Source organism: Chiloscyllium plagiosum, unplaced genomic scaffold (genome assembly GCF_037043375.1).
Source record: "Chiloscyllium plagiosum isolate Xiang-an unplaced genomic scaffold, Cpla_swu_hap1 HiC_scaffold_31, whole genome shotgun sequence".
NCBI lineage: Eukaryota > Metazoa > Chordata > Chondrichthyes > Orectolobiformes > Hemiscylliidae > Chiloscyllium > Chiloscyllium plagiosum.
The window spans coordinates 20,756,958-20,777,954 of NW_028270169.1; the positions used below are offsets into that span (position 1 = coordinate 20,756,958).

A 20,997-nucleotide genomic window follows, 5' to 3' on the forward strand; every position below is an offset into this window, starting at 1 on the left:
GGGTGAGGTACTGTGACCTTCAGAAAGCATTTACCATGGTGTCACATGGCAGGTTGGATAGCACATTGGAAATGTCTGGGATTAAGGGGTCTTTGGCAGCATGAATATAAAGTTGGCTAAAGATAGGAAATAAAAGGTAGATATAGATGGGCATTTCTCAGACTGTAGACAAATTGAAAGTGGTGTTCCCCAGGGATTGGTCTGGGGACCCTTGCTTTTCTGAGCTTCAGTTAATGATTTGGAGATTGCTGTTGAGTGCAAAATCTCTAAATTTTCAGAAGATGTTGACCTAGGAAATACAGTGTATTGTGAGGATGAAGCTGAATGACTTTGGAGGGACATCGACAAGGACCAAATGAAGACATCTGGCAATGAATTTCATTGCCGAGAAATGAGATAATGCATTTTGATAGAAGAAACAGACAATAAAGGTTCAATAATACAGTTTTGAGATAAGTACAAGAGCAGATGGACTCTGCTTTCTCATACATGATTCTCTGAAGGTGGCCGCGCAAATTGAAACTGTTATGGTTTATAGGATCCTTTGGGTTATGAATGGAGGGAGAGAGTATAAAAGCAATGAAATGATGCCAAACCTCTACAAATCCCTAGTCCAACCATATAGGGAGAATTGTGTTCATTTTTGGGCATCTTATTTAAGGTGTTAAAGCCCTGGCAAGTGTGCAACAGAGATTTACTGGAATGATACAAGCAATTAGGGATTTTAGATACAAGGAAAGGTTGTGGAGATTGGGCTTATCCTCCTTGGAGCAGAGAAGACTGTAAAGTGACCTTGTTGGGGTGTTCAATATTATGAACAATTTTGACAGGGTAAAGAAGGATGTTCTGTTTCCACTAGTTGATATGTTAGAAGCTAGGGAACACGATTTCCAGATTGTCAGTAAGTGAGCTAGAAGTGAGTAGAGGAGAAACTCAAAGCTTGTTAAGATTTGGAATGTGCTGCCTGGGAGAGTGGTGGAAGCAGATTCCATATGAAGTTTAAAGAGAGAGCTGGATATGTGTGATATATATGAGTTAGTACAGACAAGATATGAAGAATGGCTTCCAATATTGTAAAATATTACAATTCTGTTCCTGGCTGATGCTGACTTGAACTTTCATTATTCAAATGAATCTTTTTTCCTTCCACTTTTCCTCTTCCGTCGAGTTTGTAGAAACCTGTTCTGCCCAGCTGCAATAGGCTTAGGTTAAAAAGGGCGGCACGGTGGCACAGTGGTTAGCGCTGCTGTCTCATAGCGCCAGAGACCCGGGTTCAATTCCTGCCTCAGGCAACTGTCTGTGTGGAGTTTGCACAGTCTCCCCGTGTCTGCGTGGGTTTCCTCGGGGTGCTCCGGTTTCCTCCCACAGTCCAAAAATGTGCAGGTTAGGTGAATTGGCCATGCTAAATTGCCCGTAGTGTTAGATGTAGGGGAATGGGTCTGGGTGGGTTGCTCTTCAGAGGGTCGGTGTGGACTTGTTGGGCTGAAGAGTCTGTTTCCACACTGTAAGTAATCTAATCTAATCTGTTGGTTTGTATTTTCCGCTGCACCTGTTAACTCACTCCCTCTATCACAGCTCTTAATGTTTCTCTGAGGTTTTCTTCCCTCATTGCAAACTTTTGTTGTGTTTGCAACAAAGAAAATACAACAGGACATGTAGAATGTTTGTTTTGTAGCAGCATTAAAAGTGTGAGTACACAAGTTTGGAAGCATGTCTTTGGAAACACATTTTACTTCTTCATAATGTTCTTGTTTGTGTTAATCCTGATGTTCAGGATGACATGGTTGTAATGTCATTGGACCAGTAATCCAGAGCCCAGGGTAAAGTTCTTTGAGCACATGTTCAAGCCATGAAAGCTGGTGGAATTTAAATTACGAAGTCTGGAATTGAAAGTTGTATCAAACTATAATCGATTGCTGGCTCATTAATGCCTGATAGAGAAGAAACTGTGCCATTTGGTGGTATCCTCACTTGGTTTGGCCAGCATGTGACTCCAGAATTGTAGCAATATGTTTGGCTCTAGCCTAACAAGTCACTTAGTTTAATTGCAATTCAGAATAGGCAACAAATACTGGTTTCGCTAGTGACCCCTGCATTCCATGATGGAATGAAAAAGAAGACTTTGACTTACTACTTGCATGGTGTGCCACAAGGATCGGTGTGGGATCCACTGTTTTTTATCATTTATATAAGTGATTTGAATGTGAGCATAGGTATAGTTAGTAAGTTTGCAGATGACACCAAAATTGGAAGTGTGGTGGACAGCAAAGAAGATTACCTCAGAGTACAACGGGATCTTGATCAAATGGGCCAAAGAGTGGCAAATGGAGTTTAATTTAGATAAATTTGAGGTGGTGCATTTTGGAAAGACAAATCAGGGCAGCGCTTATACACTTATACGTAAGGTCTTGGGGAATTTTGCTGAACAAAGAGACCTTGGACTGCAGGTTCATAGTTCCTTGAAAGTGGATCCCCAGGTAGACAGGGTAGTGAAGAAGGCATTTGGTATCCTTTATCAGTCAGTCCATTGAGTGTAGGCACCAAAAAAAACTGCGGAGGCTGTGAATCAGAGACAAAAATAGAAATTGTTGGAAAAGCTCAGCAGGTCTGGCAACATCCATGGAGTTAACATTTTGGGTCTAGGAACCCTAAGGGTTCTTCAAACCAAAAAGTTAACTCTGATTTCTCTCCACAGATACTGCCAGACTTGCTGAGCTTTTCCAGCAATTTCTATTTTTGTCATTGAGTATAGGAGTTGGGAGTTCATGTTGTGGCTGTACAGGACATTGGTTAGGCCACTTTTGGAATATTGTGTGCAATTCTGGTCTCTCTGGTATAGGAAGGATGTTGTGAAATTTAAGAGTTCAGAATGTATTTATAAGGATGTTGCCAGGATTGGAATGTTTGAACTTTAGGGAGATGCTGATAGGCTGGGAATACTTTCCCTGGAGTGTCAGAGGCTGAGGTGACCATTTAGAGGTTTATATCCATGAGGGGCATGGATAGGGCAAATAGACAAAGTCTTTTCCCCAGGTAGATGGAGTCCAAAACTAGAGGGCATAGGTTTCAGGTGAAAGATTTAAAAGGGGCCTGAGGGCCAACGTTTTCATGCAGAAGATGGTGCGTGTATGGAATGAGCTGCCAGAGGAAGTGGTAGAGGCTGGTGCAATTACAGCATTTAAATGCCATCTGGATGGGTATATGAATAGGAAGGGTTTAAAGGGATATGGGACAACTGCTGGCAAATGGGACTAGATTGTTGCATAGAAAATAGTGGCCTTCAGTGGATAGATCAAATGAAGAATTCTCATCTAGATCTATTATCTGTGAATATAATTGGGCATTGTGGTTGCAAATTGGAAAGCATCCTCTATTGCTAATGTATCCCTGCTAACCAGTAAATATTTTGAAATATAAAAAGCATCCTTTTCTAAGATTTATTCAATATTTTAAATTTTAACAGACTTTCCTGTTGTGGTATGCCTATTGTACTACTAATTCCCGATCTCCCCCATCTCTCCAAATATACTCCCTGTCTAAATTCCAGATTTCCTATTTATTGACTTTCAGCTCCACCTTCAGCACTATAATTCCAACAAAACTCCTCTCCAAATGCCAAGACAAAGATCTCTTGTCCCTATCTGCAACTGGATCCTTGACTTCCTAACCTGCAGGCCACCATCAATAAGCATAGGTGACAACACCTTCTCCACGATAATCCTCAACACTGGTCCCCCGCAAGGCTGCTCACTCTGTCCCTTATGATAATCATTATGCATTTGTGACTGCATGGCCAAATTCAGCTACAGCTCCATTTGCTAATTTGTTGATGCCACCATCATAGTGGTTCGGATCTCAAACAACAATGAGACAGAATACAGGGAAGAGAGAAACAGCTTAGCATGGTGTAAAGACTAAAATCTCTCCCTCAATGTCAGCAAAATGATGGAGCTGGTCATCAACTTCAGGAAGCAGAGTGGAAGACACGCCCCTGTCTGTACCAGTGGTGCTGAGGTGGAGGTGGTTGAATGCTTCAAGTTCCTAAGAGCAAATATCACCAAAGATCTATCCACATTCATCCTGGTTGACGCTACAATCAAGAAAGTACATCGTGCCTATACTTTCTCAGATGGCTAAGAAAATTCAGCATGTTTACTGTGACTTACCAATTTTTACGTTAAAAATTACTCAACACTAGGTTAGTGTGATTTTTAACTTTGTACACCCCAATCCAACACCGGGATCTCCAAATCATGAGCGATTTTTTTTTTTGTTTTGTTTTTTTTTTGTTTTGTTTTGTTTTTTAAAAAATAGCTGCACTATAGAAAGCAACCTATCCAGGTGCATCACAGCTTGGTTATAGCAACTGCTCTGCTCAAGCAAGCAAGAAATTAAAGAATTGTGAACGCAGCCGAGTCCATCACAAAAACTAGCCTTCCTTTCATTGACTCAGTTTACACTTTCCACTGCTTCAAGAAAGCAGCCAACATAATCTAAGACCCATCCCACCCTGGTTATACTCAATCACTCTCTTCCCTCAGGCAGAAGATACAAAAGTTTGAAACATGTACCAAGCTGTTATCAGACTTATGAATGAATCTCTCGCATATTAGAGTTGATCTTTGTCTGCACCTTCCCCGTAGCTGTAATACTATATTCTGCATTCAGTTTTATAACCCTGATATAGTTGTGCAAGGTATGGTTTGTCTGATTTAGCATGCAAATAATGCTTTTCCGTATCTCAGTATTTGTAACTATAATATATCAAATCAAATCAAATTCTTAGTCTGTGTTCCAACCTAGGCTTATACGTTAGGGAACAATAGCTTCTGTGTTTTTTTAATGTAGCTCTTTTTAATAAAAATCCCAAATGGATTGATTTGTTAGCAACCAATTCAAAAACAGCCCTAGCCTATTCAACCTCTCCCTATAGCTCAAATCCTCCAACCCTGGCAACATCCTTGTAATACTTTTCTGAACCCTTTCATGTTTCACAACATCTTTCCGATAGGAAGGAGCCCAGAATTGCACGCAATATTCCAACAGTGGCCTTACCAATGTCCTGTACAGCCGCAACATGACCTCCCAACTCCCATACTCAATACTCTGACCAATAAAGGAAAGCATACCAAATGCCGTCTTCACTATCCTATCTACCTGGAGTGTTGGAGGCTGAGGGGTGACCTTATTGAGGTTTATAAAATCATGTGGGGCATGCATAGGGTAAATAGACAAAGTCTTTTCCCTCGGGTGGTGGAGTCCAGAACTAGAGAGCATAGGATTCGGGTGAGAGGGGAAAGATATAAAAGAGACCTAAGAGGTAACATTTTCTCTCCAGAGAGTGGTACGTGTATGGAATGAGCTGCCAGAGGAAGTGGTGGAGGCTGATACAATTGAAACATTTAAGAGGCATTTGGATGGGTATATGAATAGGAAGGGTTTGGAGGGATATGGGCCGGATGCTGGCAGGTGGGACTAGATTGTGTTGGGATATCTGATCTGCGTGGACAAATTGGACCGAAGGGTCTGTTTCTGTGCTGCACATCTCTATGACTCGAATTGGAGGAAGAAGGATTCACGTTGGTGGCTGAATGAAAGATCTGAAGGTTAGTCTTTGAGAAACTAAAGTAGGGAGATGGAGAGCAAACATGCAACAGAAATTACGTATAAAGGGTTGAACCTGTAAAGTCAGAGGATGACATTGAAAGGATTCAGAAAAAATTTACAAGAATGTTGTCAGGGCTGGAGGATTTGAACTATAGGGAGAGGTTGAAAAGGCTAGGGCTGTTTTCCCTGGAGCATCGAAGGCTGAGGGGTGAATTTATAGAGGTTTATAAAGTCATGAGGGGTATGAATAGGGTAAATAGACAAGGTCTTTTTCCTGGGGTGGGGGAGACCAGAACCAGAGGATATAGGTTTAGGGTGAGAGGGGATAGATTTAGAAGGGAACTAAGGGGCAACTTTTTCAAGGCGAGGGTGGTGCTTGTATGGAATGCACTGCCAGAGGAAGTGGTTGAGACTGGTGCGATTACAGCATTTAAAAGACATCGGGATGGGTATATGAAAAGTAAGGGTTTAGAAGGATACAGACCAAGTGCTGGCAAATAGGACGAGATTAATTTAGGATATCTGGTTGGCATGGACAAGTTGGACTGAAGGGTCTGATTCTGTACTGTACATCTCTAGGTGAATTTTAATTGCCTTCTAAAAGTTTATATTTAATTTAAATTTCCCTATCACTTTATTAAACAATATAATAGATTGTCCTTTCTTTTGACTGCGTAGTGTTAATTTTCGGTTAGGTTTTCAGTTGGATAGTTCAATGCAATCATTGGCCTTTAACAAAATGCATGTTGAATATCAGTATTTCCATTGGCAAAATAGTTGTGAGGTGAAGGAACATATCATTGAATCAGCTGTCAGTGAAAGAAAGGGCAGATTATAATTTTGGCTGTGAGATTTTCTTTTTAAAGTTGTGAAATTGACCGCAGGTTACATTGAGAATTGTTCTCCAGCATATTGTTCTAACTCGAGTGAATCTTCCTATATGGTAAACAGTCAGCAGTTCTGTGGTTTCTTTAAATGATCCATTTTTCAGTATTGCCCAAAATGAGTCCATATTTGGGGAAAAATATGGTTTTTTTTTGAAAAGGTAGGCTGCGCACAAAAGGCCAACAGGAAAAAAAAAAGATGCTAACATCAAAAAATTTAGTTCTTTACTGCATTGAAAGATGTGTTTTAATAATTGGTCCTTTGTATATCAAAATGTAACAAGTCAAACCATTATGATATACTTAGGCATTGTTGATTTTTAAAAGAAATCCAAATGCCTTGTTTTAACCAATAAGGTAAAGTGATCACAGTCCCAGAGGATCACTGGGTTACTTTCACATTAGATTCCTATAGCCCGAAAAGGCCCTTCAGCCCATTGAGTCACACTGACGTAACTACCATTGAAAGTGCGCTAACCCGAATTTTATGCACGTGTTCCGTATCCTCGAATGTTATGATATTTGAAGAACTCCTCCAGCTATTTTTTTAAAGGTTGTAAGGTTTCTAACCTCCACTACCTTCCCAAGTAGAGTCCCACTGCCTACTGAGTTAAAAAAAATACTTTTTTTTTCCCCCAAATCCCCTCTGTATCTCCTGCCCCTCATCCTAAAACTATACCCCCTCAATCAAGGAGAGCAGTTACTTTCTATTCACCCTGTCCATACCCCTCATAATGTTATTCATGTCAATCATGTCCCCCTGAGTCTTTAGAAAACAATCAAGCTGAAATAGTCTCTCCTTATAACTTAATTTCTCCATGCCAGGTAACATGCTGGTGAACCTCCTCTGTACCCCACAAAATACAAACTAAGATTGTCTCACCCACCTCACATATGGTCTCTGATGAAATTTAGTGTTTTGCTCTGCTCACGGTTTTACTCTGGCTATCTGTCATTTATTTTGATTAACAACTGTCAACCAGCAACAGATCACTTCAGGTCCAAATTGCAACTGAAAAAACACCTAACAGCAGGCACCCAGCTAAATTGAAACTAACTTGGCTCTAATTCACAAAATAAAAACATTCCTTTTTGCATTTCGTCTTTGCAAGCATTATAGACATCACATCTTTGACCTAAGTAAGCACTCTTTTACTGTTTTGTAGCACTCTATCTTCTATACTAACTCTGTTAAACAAACATGGATAACCTGCTGTTCATTTGGACTTCTGGTGATCATTAAACCCAGCATTTTAATTTCCTAGCTATACCTTCACAACAATAATTTCATAACTAAAGATCACTGCTGTATTGCAGCCAGTGCTGTCTTTCCTGACAAACTCCTAACCTGTAGTTTTATTTGTTTTATGTGGTACTTTTGGTGCATCAGCACCCCAGAAAGCTCACCTACACCATAAGTAAGTCTTAAGATCAATGTAACACATTTGTGAGAGGGCACACGGATTTCATATAAGTAGGGTCAGGTGAATTGGCGGTGCTAAATTGCCCATTGTATTAGGGTGCATTCATCATGGGTGGCACAGTGGCTCAGTGGTTAGCACTACTGTCTCAGAGACCTGGGTTCGATTCCAGCCTCTGGCGACTGTCTGTGTGGAGTTTGCATATTCTCCCCGTGTCTGCGTGGGTTTCCTTTGGGTGCTCCAGTTTCCTCCCATAACCCAAGGATGTGCAGTCTAGGTGAATTAACCATACTAAATTGCCCATAGTGTTCAGGGATGTGTAGGTTAGGGGTAAACAAAAAAATAGAGTAGGGGAAAGGGTCTGGGTGGGTTACTCTTCGTGTGGACTTGTTGGGCCAAAGGGTCTAGTCTAATCTAATCTAATATAGTCTAGGTTCAATTGATTAGCAGCACTTCACAGGAGGCTCCACTGCACTGAGCACATCACCTAGAAAGGGGACAGAACGCCTGCCAGCTAAATTCAGAGCTCGGCGAACATACCCACAACAACTGCCACTGGCACCCGAGCTACAAATCTTTACACAAACCGTGACTGTATTGCAGTGCGAAATACAAATTAGCACCCCAGATGGCGCATATGCTCAAGATCATTTAGCTTCTGCTTTTGATAATTTTATCCTTGATTTTTAAGGGCTGGGCCACACTTCTGACCGCATACCAGTTCTGACATTCCAAATGTTATAAATGTATCAGGAATCTTCTCATGGTTTTATTCTCTGCCCTGCAGCAGCTAACTGAGCTGACTTAGCCATTGTTATTAATAAATTGCTATATAGGTTAAACAAGAGTGACTGGAAGCAGACCTCCGAGATGGTTTACAGTACAAAACTATCCAATTAGATTTCCTTTGTCCTGTATCATAGCCCAAACTGAAACATATGCCAGAAACCTTGAGCTCTGAAGAAGAGTGATATTGGTCTCAAAACCAATCTAATTTCCAGCTTCCATAGTACTTTGTTTTTGTCACATTAATATAACCTGCTTTGATGGGCTGAGCTTAAAACTAACCGGAGAATCGACATTTCGGGCATAAGCCCTTCTTCAGGAATGAGGAGGGTGTGCCAAGCAGGCTCAGATAAAAGGTGGGGAGGAGGGACTTGGGGGAGGGGCATTGGGCATACGATAGGTGGAAGGAGGTTAAGGTGAGGGTGATAGGCCGGAGAGGGGGTGGGGGCTGAGAGGACGGGAAGAGGATTGCAGGTCAAGAAGGCGGTGATGAGTCTGAGGGTTGGGACTGAGAAAAGGTGGGAGGGGAAATGAGAAAGCTGGAGAAATCTGCATTCATCCCTTGTGGTTGGCGGGTTCCTAAGCGGAAGATGAGGCGCTCTTCCTCCAGGCGTCGTGCTGCCATGGTCTGGCGATGGAGGAGGCCAAGGACCTGCATGTCCTTGGCAGAGTGGGAGAGGGAGTTAAAGTGTTCCGCCATGGGACGGTTGGGTTGGTTGGTGCGGGTGTCCCAGAGGTGTTCTCTGAAACGTTCCGCAAGTAGGCGGCCTGTCTTCCCAATGTAGAGGAGGCCACATCGGGTGCAGCGGATGCAGTAAATGATGTGTGTGGAGGTGCAGGTGAATTTGTGACGGATATGGAAGGATCCCTTGGAGCCTTGGAGGAAAGTGAGGAGGGAGGTGTGAGCACAAGCTTTGCATTTCTTGCGGTTGCAGGGGAAGGTGCTGGGAGTAGAGGTTGGGTTGGTGGGGGGTGTGGATCTGAAGAGGGAGTCGCGGAGGGAATGGTCTTACCGGTACGCTGATAGGGGTGGGGAGGGAAATATATCCTTGGTGGTGGGGTCTGTTTGGAGGTGGCGGAAATGGCTAAGGATGATACGATGTATCTGGAGGTTGGTGGGGTGGTAGGTGAGGACAAGTGAGGTTCTGTCCTGGTGGCGATTGGAGGGGCGGGGTTCAAGGGCGGAGGAGCGGGAAGTGGAGGAGATACGGTGGAGAGCATTGTCAACCACGTCTGAGGGGAAATTGTGGTCTTTGAAGAAGGAGGGCATCTTCTTCATAGCCAACTGCCGCCGGTATTGGAATTGGTCCTCCTGGGAGCAGATGCGACGAAGGCGAAGGAATTGGGAATATGGGATGGCGTTTTTACAGGGTGGGAGGAGGTGTAATCTAGATAGCTGTGGGAGTCAGTCGGTTTATAGTAAACATCCGTGTTGAGTCGGTCGTCCGAGATAGAAATGGAGAGGTCTAGGAAGGGGAGGGAGGAGTCTGAGATGGTCTAGGTAAATTTGAGGTCGGGGTGGAAGGTGTTGGTAAAGTGGATGAACTATTCAACCTCCTCTTGAGAGCAGGAGGTAGTGCCGATACAGTCATTGATGTAGCAGAGGAAAAGGTGGTGGTGCCAGTGTAGCTGCGGAAGATGGACTGTTCCACATATCCAACGAAGAGGCAGGCATAGCTGGGGCCCATGCGGGTGCCCATGGCTACTCCTTTGGGTTGGAGGAAGTGGGAGGATTGGAAAGAGAAGTTGTTCAGAGTGAGGACCAGTTCAGTCAGTCGAAGGAGGGTGTCAGTGGAAGGGTACTGGTTGGTTCGGCTGGAAAGGAAGAAGCGGAGGGCTTTGAGGCCTTCGTGATGGGGGATGGAGTTGTATAGGGACTGGATGTCCATGGTGAAGATAAGGCGTTGGGGGCCAGGGAAGCAAAAATCATGGAGGAGGTGGAGGGCGTGGGTGGTGTCCCAGCGTCGGTGGGGAGCTCTTGGAGTAAGGGGACAGGACTGTGTCAAGGTATGCAGAAATGAGTTCGGTGGGGCAGGAGCAGGCTGAGACAGTGGGTCGGCCGGGGCAGTCAGGTTTGTGGATTTAGGGCAGGAGGTAGAAACTAGTGGTGTGGGGTTGTGGGCCTATGAGGTTGGAGGCGGTGGGTGGGAGATCCCCTGAGGTGATGAGGTTATGGATGGTCTGGGAGATAATGGTTTGGTGGTGGGAAGTGGGGTCATGGTCAAGGGGGAAGTAGGAGGAGGTGTCCGCGAGCTGACGTTTAGACTCAGCAAAATAAAGATCGTTGTGCCAAACTACCACCGTGGCTCCCTTGTCTGCCAGTTTGATGGTGAGGTTGGTGTTGGAGCAGAGGGAGTTGAGGGCTGTATGTTGCGAGGGTGAGAGGTTGGAGTGGGTGAGTGGGATGGATGTATTGAGGCAGTCGATGTCGCGGCGGCAGTTGGCTATGAAGAGATCAAGGGCGGATAAGAGGCCAGCACGGGGTGTCCAGGTGGATGGGGTGTGTTGGAGGCAGGAGAAGGGGTCGTCAGAGTGTGGGCGGAAGTCCTGGTTAAAGAAGTAGGCGCGGAGGCGAAGGCAGCGGAAGAAATGCTCGATTAACAAATTCAACACGCGGCGAGGCATTGAGCAGACAAGGGATGCGCGGTGGTAGTTTGGCGCACCGATCTTTATATTGCTGAGGCTAAACGCCAGCTTGCGGACACCTCCTCCTACTTCCCCCTTGACCATGACCCCACCTCCCACCACCAAACCATCATCTCCCAGACCATCCATAACCTCATCACCTCAGGGGATCTCCCATCCACCGCCTCCAACCTCATAGTCCCACAACCCCGCACCGCCCGTTTCTACCTTCTGACCAAAATCCACAAACCTGACTGCCCCGGCCGACCCATTGTTTCAGCCTGCTCCTGCCCCACCGAACTCATTTCTGCATACCTTGACACAGTCCTGTCCCCCTTAATCCAAGAACTCCCCACCTATGTTCGGGACACCACCCACGCCCTCCATCTCCTCCAGGATTTTGGCTTTCCCGGCCCCCAACGCCTTATCTTCTCCATGGACATCCAGTCCCTATACAACTCCATCCCCCATCACGAAGGCCTCAAAGCCCTCCGCTTCTTCCTTTCCCACCAAACCAACCAATACCCTTCCACTGACACCCTCCTTCGACTGACTGAACTGGTCCTCACTCTGAACAACTTCTCTTTCCAATCCTCCCACTTCCTCCAAACCAAAGGAGTAGCCATGGGCACCTGCATTGGCCCCAGCTATGCCTGCCGCCTCTTTGGATATGTGGAACAGTCCATCTTCTGCAGCTACACTGGCACCACCCCCCAACTTTTCCTCCGCTACATCGATGACTGTATTGGCGCTACGCCGTGCTCCCATGAGGAGGTTGAACAGTTCATCCACTTTACTAACACATTCCACCCGACCTCAAATTTACCTGGACCGTCTCAGACTCCACCCTCCCCTTCCCAGACCTCTCCATTTCTATCTCGGACGACGGACTCAACACGGACGTTTACTATAAACCGACTGACTCCCACAGCTACCTAGACTACATCTCCTCCCACCCTGCACCCTGTAAAAACGCCATCCCATATTCCCAATTCCTTCGCCTTCACCGCATCTGCCCCCAGGAGGACCAATTCCAATACCGAACAACCCAGATGGCCTCCTTCTTCAGAGACCACAATTTCCCCCAGACGTGGTCGACGATGCTCTTCACCGCATCTCCTCCGCCCTTGAACCCTGCCCCTCCAATCGCCACCAGGACAGAACCCCACTGGTCCTCTCATACCACCCCACCAACCTCCAGATACATCGTATCATCCTTCGTCATTTCTGCCACCTCCAAACAGACCCCACCACCAAGGATATATTTCCCTCCCCACCCCTATCAGCGTTTCGGTAAGACCACTCCCTCCGCGACTCCCTCGTCAGATCCACATCCCCCACCAACCCAATCTCCACTCCCGGCACCTTCCCCTGCAACCGCAAGAAATACAAAACTTGTGCTCACACCTCCCCCCTCACTTCCCTCCAAGGCCCCAAGGGATCCTTCCATATCCGTCAGAAATTCATCTGCATCTCCACACACGTCATTTACTGCACCCGATGTAGCCTCCTATACATTGGGGAGACAGGCCGCCTACTTGCGGAACGTTTCAGAGAACACCTCTGGGACACCCGCATCAACCAACCCAACTGCTCCGTGGCTGAACACTTTAACTCCCCCTCCCACTCCGCCAAGGACATGCAGGTCCTTGGCCTCCTCCATCCCCAGACCATGGCAACACGACGCCTGGAGGAAGAGCGCCTCATCTTCTGCCTAGGAACCCTCTAACCACAAGGGATGAATGCAGATTTCTCCAGCTTTCTCATTTCCCCTCCCTCCACCTTTTTCTCAGTCCCAACCCTCAGACTCAGCACTGCCTTCTTGACCTGCAATCTTCTTCCTGACCTCTCAGCCCCCATCACCCTCACCTTAACCTCCTTCCACCTGTCGTATTCCCAATGCCCCTCCCCCAAGTCCTTCCTCCCTGCCTTTTATCTTAGCCTGCTTGGCACAATCTCCTCATTCCTGAAGAAGGGCTTATGCCCGAAACGTTGATTCTCCTGTTCCTTTGATGCTGCCTGACCTGCTGCGCTTTTCCAGCAACACATTTTTAAGCCATGATCTCCAGCATCTGCAGTCCTTACTTTCTCCTGAGCTTAAAACTAGTGTAGTTTATCAAAAGAAAATAAACAATCTTATGAAACTCCTAGGCTTTTCCACAAATTAGGATGAATAGCGTTCATTTCTGCTGCATTTAGAGTAACTTTTTTTTTTCTTGAAGTAGCATAAAAAAAGCAATGAAGCAGGATTCTTCGAGTGTAGCAGTGGCAGTTAATTTAATAAAGAGCAAACATTGCAAAGGATGCAGCAGAGAAAAAATGGTGAAAGCAAGCATTGTCTGACCAAAGGTCAGAAATGTGAAGGTGAAGTGCAACTGAAAACAGGAGCAGACCCCTCAAGCATTAAAGAGAGAGCTGCAACCTTGTACAATCAATGTAAACATGGAGCACTGATACTTCAAGGCCACAAAAAACACAGATGACTTTGAAGTCCACTGACTGACTGATTTGACCTAACATTGCCTGGGACTGCAGTGCCCTTCAGCAGGAATCCCCAATGGACAAAGGAAGTGTCCTTTTGTGTCTGTAAATAGTTAGCATGATGTGGAGGTGTTGGTGTTGGACAGGGGTGGACGAAGTTAAAAGATGAAGGAGTAGCGCTCCAAAAGCTAGTGTTTCCAAATAAACCTGTTGGACTCTAACCTGGTGTCGTGTGATTATTAATTATAGTTAACATGAATGACTCTGCCATTCCATGTCAATATTTGAAAAAGACCAAACTGGATCATATAGATATTTCAATTCTACATATGTATGTGATCAAAATATATTTCAACTAAAGCACTTACAATGAGAGAAAAAGGAAAGCGTACACAGAATTTGTACAAGAGTTTATAAGGAGACTACTGTGAAGTGCCATCATAACTTTGGTATTTGGCTGGAGAAAGGACAGGATAGCATTCCCTTTCCTGAGCGCTATCCACTGACTACCATAAAAAGTGTGTGCAAAAGTTCAAATAAAGGGCAGGTTGGAGCTCAGCCATGATGACTCCAGTGTTGAATAGCCTGTTGAAGCATGCTATGTATGCTGATGCCCCAAGAATGGCCAAATGAATATGATCTTATACACTGGAGTGCAGCATCATAGTTCCTTGAAAGTGGACTCGCAGGTAGATAAGATAGTTTGGTATGCTTGCCTTTATTGGTCAGTGCATTGAGTACAAGAGTTGGGTGGTCATGTTGTGGCTGTACAGGACATTCGTTAGGCCATCATTGGAATACGGCATGCAATTCTTGTCTCCCTGCTAGAGGAAGGATGTTGTGAAACTTGGAAGGGTTCAGAAAAGATTTCCAAGGATGTTGCCAGGATTGGATGATTTGAGCTAAAGGGAGAGGCTGAATAGACCGGGACTATTTTCCATGGAGCATTGGAGGCTGAAGGGTGACCTTATAGAGGTTTATAAAATCATGACTGGCATGGAGAGGCTAAATAGACCAGATCTTTTACCTGGTGGGGGGGTTCCAAAACCAGAGGGCATAGGTTTAAGGTGAGGGGGAAAGATTTTAAAGGAATCTAAGGGGCAACTTTATCATGTAGAGGTTGGTGTGTGTATGGTGGTATGAGCTGCCAGAGAAAGTGGTGGAGGTTGGTACAATTACAACATTTGAAAGGCATCTGGATGGGTACATGAATAGGAAAGGTTTAGAAGGATATGGAGCAAATGCTGGCAAATAGCACTAGATTGATTTAGGATATCTGGTCAACGTGGCTAAGTTGGGCTGGAAGAGTCTGTTTCTGTGTCATATATCTCTATGACTCTGACTATTCGGCATTCGTAGGACCACATTCCAGCATGACCTCATCCATAGGAGATGAATAAAAACGTTGGCAAAAGCTTTCCAGAATAATCTGAGATCATTGAGCAAATTGAGAAATCAAAATGATTTAAAATATATGGATGAGCTTCCTCAGAATTGTTCATTGTAAATAAAGCTGGCGTCCAATACTTATAATAGTTTACAGTTCAGTTTAAATTATACAAATGACCATATTCAAGCCAAACCTATTATTTCCCTTTTCCAGTAATGAAGATAACAATAGCTGTAAGTAGTGGTAATTTACAATGTTGTTTTTAGTCTAATGCTGATGAATTAACCAGACGGTTAATTTTATTTATCTAAAATTGTGCTGTGAATGAGTTACAGAGGTGACGCTAACTGTTGTTGGCAACCTTTTTGGTGAGAGATTAGGAAAACATGGCTAACAGGAAATTGAATGGAATGAGTATTTGGAAAAGCTTTTCTGTTAATGAGTTGAGTCTGCCCCTACTCTCTATTTCTATTTTTTTGTTGCATCAAAAAAAAGCGTGTTACTTCTAAAACATCTGGACAAGTCACAATTGCATTTGTTTCCATATTCATTCACTAATGTAGGCTGGGAATATAGAAGGGTGTTTGGGGACAATAGGAGGGTGTTTATGTCTCTTCAACTCATTGTACTATGAGTTGAAGGTGGGACAGAACTTTCACAATTGTCTGATTTACAGCAGGTCAAGTCTATTTATCCATCAAAGGACTGAAACACAAAATGATTTTTTAATTAAAGTTTGAAGGAAAGAGAATTTATGACTTATGTCTCACAAACTTGATTGAGTTTTTTTAGGAAGTAACAAAGGATTGATGAGGGCAGAGCGGTAGATGTGATCTATATGGACTTCAGTACGGCATTCAGCAAGGTTCCCCATGGAGACTGGTTAGCAAGGTTAGATCTCACGGAATACAGGGAGAACTAGCAATTTGGATACAGAACTGGCTCAAAGGTAGAAGGCAGAGGGTGGTGGTGGAAGGTTGTTTTTCAGACTGGAGGCCTGTGACCAGTGGAGTGCCACAAGGATCAGTGCTGGGTCCACTACTTTTTGTCATTTACATAAGTGATTTGGATGCAAGCATAAGAGGTACAGTTAATAAGTTTGCAGATGACACCAAAATTGGAGGTGTAGTGGACAGCGAAGAGGGTTACCTCAGATTACGACAAGATCTTGACCAGATGGGCCAATAGGCTGAGAAGTGGCAGATGGAGTTTAATTCAGATAAATGTGAGGTGCTGCATTTTGGGAAAGCAAATCTTAGTAGGACTTATACACTTAATGGTAAGGTCCTTGGGAGTGTTGCTGAACAAAGAGACCTTGGAGTGCAGGTTCATAGCTCCTTGAAAGTGGAGTCGCAGGTAGTTAGGATAGTGAAGAAGGTGTTTGGTATGCTTTCCTTTATTGGTCAGAGTATTGAGTACAGGCGTTGGGAGGTCATGTTGCGGCTGTACAGGACAGTGGTTAGGCCATTGTTGGAATATTGCGTGCATTTCTGGTCTCCTTCCTATCGGAAAGATATTGTGAAACTTGAAAGGGTTGAGAAAAGATTTACAAGAATGTTGCCTGGGTTGGAGGACTTGAGCTACAGGGAGAGGCTGAACAGTTTGGGCTGTTTTCCCTGGAGTTTTGGAGGTTGAGGGGTGACCTTATAGAGATTTACAAAACTATGAGGAGCATGAATAGGATAAATAGACAAAGTCGTTTCCCTGGAGTGGGGGAGTCCAGAACTAGAGGGCAAAAGTTTAAGGTGAGAGGGGAAAGATATAAAAGACACCTATGGGGCAACCTTTTCACGCAGAGGGTGGTACGTGTATGGAATGAGCTGCCAGAGGAAGTGGTGGAGGCTGATACAATTGAAACATTTAAGCGGCATTTGGATGGGTATATGAATAGGAAGGGTTTGGAGGGATATGGGCCGGGTGCTGGCAGGTGGGACTAGATTGGGTTGGGATATCTGGTCGGCATGGACGGGTTGGACCGAAGGGTCTGTTTCCATGCTGTACATCTCTATGACTCTATAATCTCTGCCTATAAAACCATACACAATCCAGTCACTTCTGGCAGTACAATGCCTCTGCATGATTGTCAAGGGAATTACCCAATTCTCTCCAAATTGGCTCGGAGTAAATGTCACACTACATTTATTCTACTCGCTCTCCCCTGAATCCACATACATCCAAAATAGCTTTCTCAGTTCCACCCAGTGTTTTGAATTACAAAGAACACTGACTTACTTAATTTTGCATCGGTACATTATTGGTTTCTCAGAATTTTGTGCTGGAACCAAATTATTATAAATTAATTTGTCATTTTTAAAACTGGCTGTTTTGATCAGATCACGGTCAACAGGAATAATGCATCTGGGAGGAGTCATGCCAGTTAGAAAAGTGAAATGTAACCTACCCTCATTTCGCAACAATTTGCATTTGGTAGATCAGCTTTCACCATTTACACTCCTTAATCTCAACAAAGGGTTTACTCACCTCTCGATTTATTTCTCCTCCTCTCTCAATTCTAGAGTGATCGTTCTCTTTGGATAGCCCTATTCATTTTCTCCTCACCTAAATAACCTTTTTCCCCACCAGCTGACCTTTCCATTGAACTTTTAAAACATCAGCCTTCAGATGTAATGCAATGCTTGTAATAGTCTTTTCACACACCATTTCAGGGCAATAAGCATTGTCCTATGAGACTGGTTGGCATGTGCATCCTGCATTCTTGTTAATGTATTGTATACATTGCTCACAGATTAATCTTGACTTTGAGGAGCAAGCACAGCCCTTTTGTAAGCTATTCAATCTATTCTTGAGTGGCACACAGCTAACTACTTAATGTTTTTCCTGTTTCCTTTGAGCTTTTCTATTTTTGGCATACTGCATGGCTCCAACCAATTTCAATGGAAGCTTTCAGGAAAGTTTTCTTTTCTTGGCAATTCAAAGCTGTCTACTTTTGAGCTTCAGTAACTTCTGCTAATTAGTTTCCTGCAGTGGTACTGATTTTGTAGGGGGTGGGGAGTCTGTCATCACCTGAGACAGGAGATGGTTACACCTGTTCCTTCAGAATGTAGCTTATGGCACAGACGTATTGGCCCATGTTTTTCTCTTTCTGCCATCCACAGTTATTTGTAGCATTTCCTATTTGCATTTCTAGTCTTCTGTATTTTACTGTGCTTTTCATTATGTAGCCAGTTGCATATTATAGATCGCAATTGCTTTTCTTTTTTTCCTGTCTTCTGTTTTCCAAACCTGATTTCCTCCTCTCACGTGGTCATTTGTTTATCTTTTAAGTTTTCAGTTCTGTATGTCCTGAATGTTACTTATGAAGTCTTTTTGCAGATACTGATCAAGCATCTCTATGTTTTCTGAATTTCCTACTTTTAATTTAAAGGTGTGTTTCCATTATCGCTGTATTGTCAATAGGAATGGCCATGTAAACCCTTGAGTTGGCTCCACAATCCTGTATCGTGCCCGATTTGTCTACCTCAGTGCTCGTTTTCCACACTATCCCATATCTCTTAATGTCATTGGTCAACGTCAGTCTTAAATATTCTCAGTCTGAGCTTTCATAGTCTTCTGACACAGATAATTCTAAAGATTCACAGTTTTCAGAATGAAGCAGTTCCTCCTTATCTCCATTTTAAATGCTGTGCTCCTTATTCTGATATACAGTGTCCCCTGATTCTACCCTGTTCCAACAGTTGGTTGGCTCCATGGAAAATATATACACGCAATCATATATTTGAAAGAAGACTTCATTACTCCTGTATGTAGATACTCTTATGATAAAAGCTAATACATCATTTGCTTTCCTGTTTGTTTGCTGCACCTGCACTTTTTAGTAACTTCTTAATAAGGGCATCCAGGTACTTCTAGAGGTTAGCATTTCCAATCTCTCTCCTATGTTCCTCCTGCTAAAGTGGATAGTTTCTCACGTACATGCATCATATTCCATTTGCCTTGTTCTTGCACAGTCCTGGTCTATCCAAATCCTCTTGAAGCTACTTTGCATCATTGTCACAATCCACATTCCCACAAGTTTTGTGTAGTTTGCAAGCTTGGAAATATTGCAAACGTATAGTCTGTGATTGATTGCTGATGTCCTCCAACTATTTTACCTTTAACTTTTTCTTTTATTTTTGTGTCTTGGAGTTGATCGAAAGATGCATAATTTATTTTACATGCACATTAAACTCGTACATCAGTAGTGGCAACATCAAGTTACAGTATGATTGAGAATCTCTATTAGCTATGCTGTTTAATTTTGTGTGTACTTTGTGGTGCGGTTAACAAACAATGGTTTGCAGATTTGCACAGCCTTCTTGTAAGCTTAAAAAGCTAAGCAAAATGCTTTCCAATTAAGAAAATATTCCAATGTAATTAGAAACATTAAAATTTAAATAAGGTGTTCTCGACAAGTACTTTAAAAATTTCAGAAGTGTGTCTTAAGACATTTCAGAAATGCTGAGATATCAATTTTACTCCACATAAGAAAAAGATGCATCTGCTAGAATAATAAGAAATAGTTGCCCATTCAGGGTGATGATCTCTGAATTGCCTGCAAGCCCTTTTGTTAGATTGGATTCCCTACAGGGTGGAATCAGGCCCTTCAGCCCAACAAGTCCACACAGACTCTCCGAAGAGTAACCAACCCAGATCCATTTCCCTCTGACTAATGCATCTAACGCTATGAACAATTTAGCATGGCCAATTCACTTGACCTGCACAACTTTGGACTGTGGGAGGAAACCAGAGCACCTGGAGGAAACCCACGTAGACACTGGGAGAACATGCAAACTCACGCAGACAGTTCCCGTGGATGGAATCTAACCTGGGACCCTGGTGCTGTGAGGCAGCAGTGCTAACCACTGAGCCAGGTGTTTTGATTACCTTCAGCAAAGAACCTTAATATAGTAGTGTTAGAAAACACTCTACTTTTGTCCCTCCAACAGTGCACCTAATACAGGTATTTCTTTTTGCGGAGGGTTGGATTGGAAAGGGAAAATATATCTATGCTTTAGAAAGTGGTTTCGTTCTTTTGTCTCAAGTGTAGAAATTAGATACCAGGTCATCCTCACTGAGACACTAAAACCAGGAAACAAGAGTTATGCAAAAATGGAGTATGGAGCGCTTCTCTGCAATTAATTTCTTGCCATACTCTGTTTATGTTCTTTTGGACTGAAGTTGAAATTGTGAACGCATCATGTTGGTAATGATATAAGTGAACATTATTTCTCATTAGTTTGTCCAGCAACATTTTGGATTTAGGATGGAAAAGCTAATGGAGAAATGTAAATTTATGTAGCAAGATATTTTCTCACAATTGATTTTCTTCCTTCCTTTTGCAGCTCAGATCGGCTGATAGAAGATACAATAAGGTAAGCCAGCATGACCAAATTAAATAACTCAATTTCTCAATGTACAAAGTATTTATTATGTGAAAGTTTACAGAAAAAACGACATTTTGTCAAAGCTTTTTGTCCTGTACTCATCAGACCAATTCACATTATTACCAACCATCCCCTTACACAAGAGGATGAGTGATGCCATTTCTTTCCCTATTTGTTCAAATGGATTTAGCACAAATAATCTTCGTTTGTACCGTTGAAAGTAAAACAAGATTGCAATTTAGTAACCCGTATCTAAACATAGGATAAAGTGCTACAGTAGACACTTTATAAGTAACAATGTTAATCCAGATTCTTTTTAAAAGCCTGTCTGTTCAATAGTTAGTTATATATGCAGGATTTTTCAGCCAATTGAAATAATCCATATTGCATTTTGAACAGGCTATTGATTTTTTTGGAAT

The 20,997-nt window shown here is 43.3% G+C and overlaps 1 protein-coding gene across 3 annotated transcripts in view; it reads left to right on the forward strand.

Moving 5' to 3' along the window:
• gosr1 (golgi SNAP receptor complex member 1) overlaps window positions 1-20,997 on the forward strand; it is a 98,221-nt gene that overhangs the window by 54,705 nt on the left and 22,519 nt on the right. For all 3 annotated transcript variants that reach the window (XM_043718400.2, XM_043718399.2, XM_043718401.2), the window contains exon 7: window positions 20,537-20,566. In XM_043718400.2, coding sequence (XP_043574335.1) covers window positions 20,537-20,566 — 30 coding nt within the window. The remainder of the gene's footprint in view (window positions 1-20,536; window positions 20,567-20,997) is intronic.